We start from the raw sequence: 12,601 nt of genomic DNA, 5'->3' as shown, positions 1-12,601 counted from the left end.
TTTCCAAAGAGCCTAAAAATTTGTTGTTTGTGATAGTCTCTCCACTCATTACTGATTGATTGTGAAAGAAAAAAAATATTCCACATTCCTCAACTAGCAGAAGTGAAGCAAGGAGAAGGTCATCCACTTTATCACCAGGTAGTTTTTATCACCTTTAATCCTTTGATTGCATCTTAATTTCTTTCTTGCTAGGTAAATGTTAGGGGATAGAGTCTTCCATGCAAAAGGTTATAATAGCTATTACAGGCATAAGTCATTTAAAGCAAATTTAAAATTAAAAGAATTATATTGGAAACCCATAAGAATTCTGATTTCACACATACACACACAATGTGTAGCTAAGCGTGACAGCTTATGTAATATAAATCCTGACTAAACTTAGCCAGTTCTGTTCTCTTCAAGATGGATAATGTGTTAGCAATATAATAGAGGGATTTTGTGCCACATAAACCAAGAATTCAGAATGCAAACCATGGGACCCACAGGATAGGTTTGTTTTCTCTGAACTTGGAAGAAAGGACCTATGAAAACAAACCAATTTGCTTCCAATCCAAATTATCAACTGGAGGGATTCTTCAACAGAATACCAGAAACAGATGTGAATGCCTTTTCTCCATGACTGCAAGCCAGTAAATGATTTCTTGCCATTTTATCCTTTCATGATAAAACCTCAAGCTCCTATTCACACCAGGAGAGAGGAAAACCCCAGAAGAAATATGAAGCCATTTGGCTCAATTTTTTATTTTCTTCTTCCCTGTAGATACTGGATTGGTTACCAGGTCTCTCAACTGTGTATTTTACACTGACAATGTTTTGAGGAAATTGCCTCATTAGGACGTATTTTCTTCAGTGTGCAAACAGAACTTGCTTCTGAGTTTTGGGGAGTTGACACATTAAGCATCCATCCACTTTTAAAAGGAAGATGGCTCATATAGTTACAGGTTACATACAATTACTAAATTTTCTGTTGAGGATGATTTTATTTTTCTAGAGCTTGTATTTCCAGGAGAAGCTAATATGCAAGCTTTTGAACCTTTGGAAACATGAGTTCAAATTTGGCCCATAGTAAGCATCAAGCAACAATGTTTGGCCTGGTCTCAAGCTATTCCCTGTGTTTTTATATCACCATACCCCACACACAACTCAATACCATTAACACAACTGGAAACATCTGCTGGACAAAGATTCCAGATTTGAAAAGAAAGGATAGCCAAATATCCCCAATACCTCACTACTAGAAAACTGAAACTTACCACTGACATTTGAATGAAAAGTCAGGAAACTACTTGAGATTCATTTAGACAGTAGGGAGCTGGCCAATGGGTTCTAAAATTCTTCATTATGGAGATCCGGATTTTTTTTTGTACTGTGATGCTCATTTACATTTACAACTCTTTTCCCACGTGGGTGGGCCCTTCGCTGAAGATAAGTTAGTGGAGCCATATCTCCTCGAAAAGCACACAGGTCATAGGTTTCAAATCAGCGCAAAATGTCCTAGGTCCTTATGAACTTAAGCATAACCCCAGATGCTGTGGAATGTGGAAAAAGGGTTGTGTCTAAAAATGCCAGAGGATATATTGGTCACAGTTTAAAGCTTCTTGGAATTATTTTCAGTATTTCTTGCCTTGTTTTTAGCAATCCATTTCTCCCTAATTCTCTATACTTAAAAATAAGAGAGAAAAACTTAACACTTTGGGCAACACATGGAGGATATTTCAATTAGATATTAAACCTGAAATAATTTCCAGAGAGAATTTTTTTTTTTGATTAGAGAAGTTGGAGGTTTACAGAAAGATCATGCAGAAAATAAGAGTTCCCATATACCCACCCCATTTCAACTTTTAGTATTAGTATGTTACCTTGGTTACAATGGTGACAGAATATTATAACTGTATTATTAACTATAGTCCATAGTTTACATTAGGGTTCACAGTTTGTATTGTACAGTCCTATGGTTGTTTTTTTTTGCTTGTTAATTTTTATTCTAGCAACATACATAGCACCTAAAATTTCCCCTTTTATCCACATTCAGTGGTGTTATTTACATTCAAAATGTTATGTTACCATCACCACTATATGTTACCAAAACTTTTCCATCTGTTTCCAAACAGAAACTCTGCACCAATTAAGAATTAACTGCTCATTCCTTTCCTCCACCCCAGCCACTGCTAACCTGTATTCTGGTTTCTGACCCTATGAAATTGCTTATTCTAAACATGTCAAGAGATCATAGATCTTACAATATTTGTCTTTTTGTGTCTGGCTTATTTCACTCAACAAGTCTTCAAAGTTCATTCATGTTGTTACATTTTTCAGAACTTCATTCCTTTTCACAGCTGAATAATATTCTATTGTATGTGGACATCTGTTTATCCATTCATTTGTTGATGAACTTGGGTAGCTTCCATCTTTGGCAATTGTGAGTAATGCCCTTAAGAGCATCGATGTGAAAATATGTGTTTGAGACCCTGCTTTGAATTTTTTTAGATGCACACCTTGAAGTGGGATTGCTAGGTCATGGGGTAATTCAATACTTTACTTTCTGAGGAATCATCAAACTGTTTTGCACAGTGGCTGCAACATTTCTCATTCCCACCAACAATGAATGAGTGCCCCTATTTCTCCACATCCTCTCCAATGCTTGTTATTTTTCTTTTTTCTTTCTTTTTCAATAATAGCCATTCTAGTGGATATAAAATGGTATTTTGTTGTGGTTTGGATTTACATTTCCATATGGCTAATAATATTGAGCATATTTTCCTGTGCTTATTTCCCACATATCTTTGAAGAAATATCAAGTCTTTTGCCCATTTTTAAATTGTTTTGTTTGTCTTTTTCTTGTTGAATTGTAGAATTTCTTTATATATTTTGGATATTAAGCCTTCATCAGATATGTGGTTTCCAAATATTTACTCCCATCCTGTAAGTTGTCATTTTACTTTCATGGTGAAGTACTTTGGTGCCTGTTCTAGTTTGCTAATGCTGCAGAATGCAAAACACCAGAGATGGATTGGCTTTTATAAAAAGGGGGTTTATTTGGCTATACAGTTACAGTCTTAAGGCCATAAAGTGTCCAAGGTAACACATCAGTAATCAAGTACCTTCACTGGAGGATGGCAAATGGCGTCCGGAAAACCTCTGTTAGCTGGGAAGGCATGTGGCTGGCGTCTGCTCCAAAGTTCCGGTTTCAAAATGGCTTTCTCCCAGGACGTTCCTCTCTAGCAAGCTTGCTCTTCTTCAAAACGTCACTCACAGCTGCACTCCCTCCAGTCTCTTTGAGTCAGCATGTTTTATATGGCTCCACTGATCAAGGCCCACCCCGAATGGGTGGGGCCACGCCTCCATGAGAACATCTCATCAGAATCATTGCCCACAGCTGGGTGGGGCACATTCCAAGCAAATCCAACCATCACCAAAACGCCTGCCCCACACAAAACCACAAAGATAATGGCATTTGGGGGACACAATACACTCAAACCGCACAGTGCCCAAAAGTTTTTAACTTTGATGAAGTAATATTGATCTATTTTTTAAATTTTGTTGCTTGTGCTTTGGGTGTAAAATCTAAGAAACCATTGACTAACACAAGATTTTGAAGAAGCATCCCAATATTTTCTCCTAGGAATTCTGTAATCCTAATTCTTACATTTAGGGCTTTGATCCATTTTGATTTAGCTTTTCTATACAGAGTGAGGTAGGGGTCCACCACCTTCCTTTTGTATCATTTGTTGAAGAGACTATACTTTCCCAATTGAATGTTCTTGGCCCCTTGTCAAATATCACTTGGCAATGATGGGAGGGTCTGTTTCTGAACTCTCAATTCAATTCCATTGATCTATAAGCTGGCCATTGTGTCAGTACCTTGCTGATTACCGTAGGTTTGTAGTGTTTTAAAATCAACAAGTGTGAGTCCTCCAACTTCATTCTTCTTTTCAAAGATAGTTTTGGCTATTCAAGGCTCCTTATTCTTACATATAATTTGATGACCAGCTTTTCCACTTCTGCAAAGAAGCCTATTGGAATTTTGATTGGTATTACATTGAATCTGTAAATCACTTTGGGTAGAATTGACATCTTGACAATAGTCTTCAAACCCATGAACGTGGCATGTTCTTCCATTTATTTAGGTCTTCTTTGATATCTTTTAACAGTGTTGTATAGTTTTTATGTACAATTCCTTTACATCTGTGCCATTTTGGATATATTATGTTCCCCAGAAAAAGCCATATTCTTTAATGCAATCTTGTGGTGGCAGATTGATTAATCTTTTTGGTTAGGCTTTGACCTCTTGATTAAATATTTCCTTGGAGATTTGACCTTGCCCTGTCAGGGTAGGTCTTGATTAGTTTACTGGAGTCCTTTTAAAGAGCCACACAGGCCCAGATGCTTGCTGACACTGATGTTTAGAGATACTTGGAGATGCAGACAGAAGGATGTTTCGCTATGAGATGAAGCCCAGAGTTTACCCCAGGATGTGCTAAGACAGGACTCCCAAGGACTTAGAGAGAAACATCTTGGGAGAAAGAACCAAGAATGCACAGTTGCTGAGAGAGGAGCTAGAACACAACCCGGAATCAACAGAAGCCAGCCACATGCCTTCACAGCTAACAGAGGTTTTCTGGATGCCATCAGCCATCCTTCAGTAAAGGTATCATCTGTTGATACCTTAATTTGGACACTTTTATGGCCTTAGGACTGCAACTTTGTAACCAAATAAAACCCCCCTTTATAAAAGCCAATCCATTTCTGCTATTTTGCATAATGGCAGTATTAGCAAACCAGAACAGCATTTCTTGGTTAGATTTATTCCTAGATACTTTATTCTTTTACTTGCTATTGTAAATGGATTTTTTTTTCTTACTTCCTCTTCAGATTATTCATTACTAGGGTACAGAAACACTGCTGATTTTTGTGTGTTGATCTGGTAGCATGCAATGTTGCTGAATTCATTTATTAGCTCTGATACTTTTGTTGTAGCTTTGGGGGATTTTTTTAATATAGGACCATGTCATCTGCAAATAGTGAAGGCTTTTTCTTCTTCATTTCCAAGTTGGATGCTTTTTACTTCTTTTTTGCCTAATTGCTCTTGCTGGAACTTCCAATACAATGTTGAATAACAGTGCTTACATTGGGCATCCTTATCTTGTTCCAGATCTTAGAGGTAAAACTTTCAGTCTTTCACCATTTAGTATGATGTTAGCTGTAGGTTATTAATGTATGTTTTTTAATGTATGTTTTTTAACATGTTGAGGAAGTTTTACTTCTCTTCCTAGTTTTCTATGTGTTCTTATCAAGAAGGGGTGCTGGATTTTGTCAAATGCCTTCTCTGGGTCAATTGAAATGATCATGTGGTTTTTACGCTACATTCTATTAATGTGGTATTATTACATTAATTGGATTTTTATGTTGAATCACTGTTGGATGCTTGGGATGAATCCCACTTTATCATGTTGGATTCAGTTGGTAATATTTTGTTGAGGATTTTTGTACCTATATTCATAAGGGATTTGTAATTTTCTTTCCTTGTGTTTTTTTTTTTGCCTGTTTGTTTGTTTGTTTAATCCTGTTTTGGTATTAATGTGATGATGGTCTCATAGAATGGATTCTGAAGTGTTCCTTCCTTTTTAATTTCTGGAAGAGTTTAAGTAATATTAGTGTTAACTCTTCTTGGAATGTTTGGTAAAATTCACCAGTGATGCCATCTGGTACTGGGCTTTTCTATGTTGGGAGGTTTGTGATTACTGGGTCATTCCCCTTAGTTATTATCAGTCTGTTAAGATCTTTTGTTTCTTCTTGAATTAGGTAGGTAGATTGTGTGTTTCTAGGAATTTGTCCATTTCATATAGGTTATCTAATTGTTTGGTGTACAGTTGTTCATAGTATACTCTTATAATCCTTTTTCTTTCTGTGGAGTCAGTATTAACGCATCTGCTCTCATTTCTGATTTTAGTTATTAGTGTGTCCTCTCTCTCTCTCTCTTTCTCTCTCTCTCTCTTTGTCTCATCAGTGTAGCTAAGGGTAGGTCATATTTATTGATCTTAAAAAAAACAACTTTTGGTTTTGTTGATTCTCTCTATTGTTTCTTTTTTATTCTATATTTTGTTCATCTCAGCTCTAATCTTTATTGTTTCCTTCTGCTCATTTTGGGTTTAGTTTGCTCTTCTTTTACAGACTCTCCAGTTGTGAGGTTAGGTCTCTCATTTGAGGTGTTTCTTCTTTTTGTCTATTTTAATGTAAGCACTTAGAGCTACAAATTTCCCTCTTAGAACTGCCTTTGCTGCATCTCATAAATTTCGGTATGTTGTGTTTTCATTGTCATTCACCTGAAGATATTTCCTAATTTCCCATGTGGTTTCTTCTTTTACCCACTAATTGCTTAAGAATGTGGTGTTTAATTTCCACATATTTTTTAATTTTCCATATCTACTTCTGTTATTCATTAATAGCTTCCTTCCCTTGTGGTCAGAAAAGTCACACCATATCATTTCAATATATGGAGAACAATCCATGTGCACTTGAGAAAAATGTGTATTCTGCTGCTGTTGGGTGAAGCATTCTTTGTAAATCTGTTTGGTCTATTTGGTTTACAGTACCTTTCAAGTCTTCTATTTCCCTACTGAATTTGTTCTAAATGTTCTGTCCATTATTCAAAGTGATGTATTAAAATTTCCTATTATTAACATAGAACAGTTTACTTCTGTTTTCGTTTACCAGGATACTAAAGCAAATACCATACAATGGGTCAGCTTAAACAATGCAAATTTATAGCTTTCAGCTTTGAAGCTAAAAGAAAGTACAAATCAAAGTGTTTTCTTCCCAAAGACCAGTATTGTGGGGCTGGCTGCTGATGATCCTTGGTTCCTCTGTCACATGACATGACAAATGGCTGCACTTCCTGATCTTTCCTTTCTTTCCCTAGTTCCATTGGTTTCAGCTTCTTACTTCCTATAGCTTTCTCTCTGTGTCTGATTTTCATTCTCTTATAAAGGACTCCAGTAACAGAATTAAGACCCACCCTGATTGAGGTGGGTCACACCTTAACTGAAGTAGCATTACCAAAAGTCCTACTTACAATGAGTTCACACCCACAGGAATCAAATTTAAGAACATGTTTTTCTGAGATAGATAGTTACAGTTCACCACAACTTCTCCTTTCAAATCTGTCAATATTTGCTTCATATACTCTGGGATTCTGCCATTAAGTGCAAATATATTTATAATTGTTATGTCTTCTTATATAATTGACCATTTTAGCAGTACATAGTGACCTTCTTTGTCTCCTGTAACTCTCTTTGACTTAAAGTCTATTTTATCTGATATTCATATAGCTGCCCAACTCTTTTTTTTTTTCAGAATTAAATTTTATTTCACATTGATACAAACCATGAAAAAGATTTACATTTTCCCACCCTACAGCAAAACTTTTCAAAGGAATAAGGCATCTTAACCATAAATAAGATGTTTATTTGTATAATTGAATATAACTTTATATTCTTCAAAATAAAAGACAATGTGTTTGTAAATGATTGTTTAAAAGTTTTAAGTCCAGACATAAACATATGGCTTAATTATTAACATTCTATATTGTACACTGCCAAATTATTTCCTTTATCAATTAGCACCCATTTATACTGATGCAATTCCATCATTGTTTTATCAGTTGGAATCAAATCCCAAAACTAGCAATTCAAAATACCAAGCATACACTTCAATTAAATATTAAACTGTATGGTAATTATACCACATGTATCAAGTTCTGATTGATCAAGTTCTTATTACCCAGAAATTTGTTTTCAAATAATTTTACAGTAATCTGAAAATACTGACCATATAAAATCAAAGGATTGCTATTTTTATGTTTGCACAAAAACTAAAATATCATGTGATTAAAGTCAAAATTTCAGAGACATTCATTGGCAGATAAAAACCAAAGCAAAATTTTCTGATGGATTCTAATTTTCCACAGTAGTTGGTTTCAAACATGTACAAAATAAGTAAAATTAAACTCTACACTACAAGGAGAATCATCTTAGATCAAATCACCTTAGAAATTACAATTTTGAAGATCAAGTCTTAAAATTTCAGAACATAGTAAAGTATGATCTAATCATTCTTCCAGTTGATTACAGAAAATTAAAATCACAGAATCATTCTGTTCCCTGAACTAAAGATTCTAGTAACTGAGTAAGTCTAAATTTGGACTAAAAAACTGTTGAAGAAATAAGTAGCGCAGAAGTTTTAAGTGATGTCTGGTTTCATTATAAGTATAAATACATCATAAATACCATGTCTGTGATTCAGAATGTCAAATTACAGCATTTATTAACATCTGATGTCTATGGCAGGGAAGCAATATTTGGTCTCCTATGAAGGATAATAAAGGTAGAACACGTGTCTTTTCTAGAAAGGAGAAAAGATTATTAAATGGAAATGATAAGAAAAAATGTCTAGTCCCCCAAATAAAAGGGTCATTAATTGAGGAGAGCAATATTACTCTTTCATTAACACTTAAAAGCATTATCCCTATTATTAGGAATTATATAATACCATCTCATTTTGTACTATCATTTTGATGTATATCAATACCACCTTATTTTGTATTACAATTATTATGTATATATGAATACATACATAAAAATACAGCCACTGTGTGGTGACTAGGCAGTTTGGGAATAAATCCATAGTCTAAGTTATGATGCACTTAAATCATTTATATCTTAATTACTCATTTATACCTGAACAAATTTTCTCTAAGCATACTGATAACTTCTAAATGATGTAATGAATATTCTGGTTGCAGTATTTTATTATTTTTCTGAGTTACTTTTGGGAAAAAGAAGCCAGCTGCTTCACCTATTTTAATACTAGTATTACTCTGGGATCACATTATGCAAATACATGAAAAGAAACTTAAAAGAACATACATTTCCCATGAGGAGACATTTAGTTTGTGTCATTGGTACATATTTGCAAAACATTCTAACACTGCAAACAAGAGGTTTCAGGATTGGGCACATTTAAAAGTTTCTACTCTACTACAGTGATGCTGGTGTACTTCTACCCAAGGCCTCTTAGTGATGTCAATCAACTGATGGTAGGACTTTATCAATGAATTGCTTGATAGCCTTCATTTCCTGGTGACATAAACTATGCATCAAGCCCCCATAGATTTTGAAAGCTACATTGGCTGGATTTACCAAAGTTTTTAGCTTTTCAGTAGTAAGGGAACCAAACATTAGGGGGACTAAGGGGTCACAATCTCCGTGGCACTGGAGGATAGATATGTCTTTATTAGCGCCAGTGATAGGACCCTGTGGAAATGAATCCCGAAGTGGAAGCCAGCAACTGAGTGCAATGACACCTGCCAGTTTCTGCTGTGTGGTAAGAGCAGTATATAAAGATAAAGATCCTCCCTGGGAAAATCCTCCCAAAATAATCCTGTTAGAAGGAATTCCATTCTTCACTTCTTGGTCTATCAAAGATTTGACATTTTCTGCTGCCTGCTTGATTCCAGGTTCATCTTCCTGTGAACCAGGTGAAAGCCCAATAATATCAAACCAAGAAGGCATAGTCATATTCATATTTAATGTTACAGGCATAACTGGCACATGTGGGCAGATATATTTGATATGTGAACTTCTGATACCTGCAAAGGCTTCTGCCCATCCATGCCCTGTGTCCCCCAATCCGTGAAGAAAAATAACCGCTGCGGTGGCCTTGCGGGTGGCGGGCATGATGGTGGGCAGCAGGGCTGACATGTTATTGCCGCACATGCACGGCTTGGCGGCCATGGTCGGAAGTGGAAGGAAGAGCCCCAACTCTCTTTTGCATGGTATATTTTTTTCCATCATTTCACATTTAGCCTACTTGTGTCTTTGAATTTAAGGTGAGTCCTTTGTAAGCAGCATGCTTTTTTAATACATTCTACTAATCCCTGCCTTTGACTGGAGAGTTTAATCCATTTACAGTTAAAATAACTACTGGCAATTCAGGACTTTCTTTGTCATTTTGCTATATGGTTTTTATAAGTCTTATACTCTTGTAACCCTCAATTCTTCCATTAATGCCTTTCCACTAATAAATACTTTCATATTTATTTGATATTTTATATTGTACTATTTTGAGTCTCTTCTTATCCCTTTCTGTATATATTTTTCATTTATTTTCTTTGTGGTTACCATGGAGCTAAAATTTAACATCCTAAATCTGTAACAATCATGTCTGGTTTGATACAACTTAACTTCAGTAGTATAAACCCACCATGTTCCTATATCTCTCTGTCCCCCTTCTTTTTGTTGTACTTGTTACAAATTATATCTTTCTACATTGTGTTTCCCAAAGCATAGATTTACCATTGCTATTTATGCATTTGCATTTTTGAACCATAAGAAGTAAAAAGTGGAGTTACAAACCAAAAAATACAATACAAAAGTACTGGCATTTATTGTTACCTATATAGTTACCTTTTTCAGAGGTCTTTATTCTTTCCTGTTGCTTCTAACTAATGTCTAGTGTCCTTTCCTTTCACTCTGAAGAATCCCTTTTAGCATTGCCAGTAGGGCAGCTCTAGTATTAACAAATGCCCTCAGTTTTTGTTTATCTGAGAATGTCTTAATCTCTAACTCATTTTTGAATAACAGTCTCACCAGATATAAAATTCTCAGTTGGAAATTGTTTTCCCTCAGCACTGTATGCACTTAGCCCACTGTCTTCTTGCCTTCATTATTTCTGATGAGAAATCAGAACTTAATCTTATTGGGACTCCCTTGTACATAACACATTGCTTTTTTATTGTAGCTTTCAGAACTCTCTCCTTGTCATTTGCATTTGACAGTTTGACTACTATTTGTCTGGGCATATTTCCCTTAAGTTTATCCTGTTTGGTGTTTGCTGGGCTTCTTGGATGTCCTTATTCATGTCTTTTGCTAAGTTTGAGAAGTTTCCTGTCATTATTTCTTTGAATAGTCCTTCTGCCCCTTTCTGTCTTTCTTCTCCCTCTGGGACTCCCAGATCCATATACTGGTATGTTTTATGGTGTCCCATAGGTCTCTTAGGCTTATTTTCTCTTTCTTCTCCTTAACCTGACCCATTTCAATTATCTTGTCTTTGAGGTCACTGATTCTTTCTTCTGCCAGTTCCAATCTGCTGTTGAACCCCTCTAGGGAATTTTTTGTTACAATTATTGTGGTCTTCAACTCCAGATGTTCTGTTTGGTTCTTTTTTAAAATTTCTATCTCTTTATTGTGATTCTTATATTGTTCATTCATTATTTTCCTTATATCTGTTAGTTCTTTCTCACCATTTTCATTCTTCTCCCTAAGCATATTGAGGATAATTTTTAAAGTCTTTTTTACAATATTCCCACAGTCTGGTCTTCTTTACTGATGTTTCTGAATTTTTATCCATTTCCTGTTTCTCTGTTTGTCTTGAGATTTTTAGTTGCATACTGTAAATTTTAATATTTTAAAGTGTTAATTCTGGGATTTAGTCCCTGAGCTTGAGTTTGTATCCAGTTGGTGTTATGAAAAATATTTCCTCGAGTGTCAGAAGCTAACAAAGCCAAGCCAACCAATGCAAAAAACACCTTTCGAGGTTTTGCAAATTGGCTTTGCATTGGTCAGTGTTCTCTTTCAGATTTCAGCCCTCCTGTCAAGGTCAGCCAGAGGTGGATTCAAACTGCATGGTTCTTTCTGTCTTTTCTAAGCCTTTGTCTTGTCCTGAACTTGTGCCTGCTAGTGGTCTTGGGGATTCCCCTGTTTATAGGAATTTGGATGCCTCCTCTGCTCCCCATGAAATGGACTTTCTCCCTCTCCCCAGTTTTCTATTGTCAAATTTAAACCACCCTTTGCCCCAAGCTGTTTGACTTCCTCGTTCTTTACACTGTTTTAATTGTCCCAAGCTGCTTTTGCCTGGGGGCAGAGTGGGTACAAGCCTAAGTCAGTCTTTCCCAGCTGGAACAAGGCCAGGGACCCACAATGAGGCTAGCTCCATACTGTGCAGGGGAGGGAGTGAGGGAGGGGCCAGCAAGGGCACAAGGAGCTCCTCCTATGGCTCTTTGAAGTTGCATTGTCTTGATTCAGCCCTTGCCCAGTTAATGCAGGTAACTGCTTTCTGATCATTTTGAGGAAGGGATCTGTCTTTAAGAATTCTCTGCTGCTTCTCCCTGAGTTTGGTTGGAACAGTGGCTATCCTCAAAGATGGGACCTCATTCATCTGAAGTAGCATATCAAAAGTAGTGATCAGTGATCAGACTGCACACTCCTGGATCCTGGAGAACTAAGTCTTTATATCCCTCCCAGGCACCAACAAGCTGCACCAGGATCTGGGTGGTAAGAAATGAGAGTACAGAGAGGGAAATTCATCAGTATGTAATGCAATTTACCAGCCTCTTCCTCCTCCTCTTCCTTGGATGCTGCACAGTGTTCTACTAGATCTAGAGTTTCAAATTACTTGATTGAGACAGTTCCTGCCTGTTTAATTGTTGTTCTGGTAGATAGACTGATTCCTGGAGCTTCCTACTCTGCCATCTTCCCACAGTCTTCAGCTAATTTTTAAGCCTGAGAGGATTAATTTTTAAAGCCTGCTCTTTACCTTATGTGCA

The 12,601-nt window shown here is 36.2% G+C and overlaps 1 protein-coding gene across 2 annotated transcripts; it reads right to left on the bottom strand.

Moving 5' to 3' along the window:
* Positions 1-9,080: 9,080 nt before the first annotated feature.
* LOC119528858 (acyl-protein thioesterase 1-like) lies at positions 9,081-9,773 on the bottom strand. 2 transcript variants are annotated; one of them, XM_037829082.1, is made up of 2 exons: positions 9,419-9,773; positions 9,081-9,316 (listed from the first exon to the last, which is right to left on the bottom strand). In XM_037829082.1, exons 1-2 carry the CDS (start codon positions 9,771-9,773, stop codon positions 9,081-9,083), a joined length of 591 nt encoding a protein of 196 aa, XP_037685010.1. The 2 variants fall into 2 exon arrangements, with proteins under 2 accessions (XP_037685010.1, XP_037685011.1); XM_037829083.1 differs by having other exon boundaries at positions 9,081-9,606; positions 9,647-9,666.
* Positions 9,774-12,601: the final 2,828 nt, after the last annotated feature.

This window comes from Choloepus didactylus, chromosome 3 (assembly GCF_015220235.1).
Source record: "Choloepus didactylus isolate mChoDid1 chromosome 3, mChoDid1.pri, whole genome shotgun sequence".
NCBI classification, from domain to species: Eukaryota; Metazoa; Chordata; class Mammalia; order Pilosa; family Megalonychidae; genus Choloepus; species Choloepus didactylus.
This window is presented reverse-complemented; position numbering and strand designations above follow the sequence as displayed.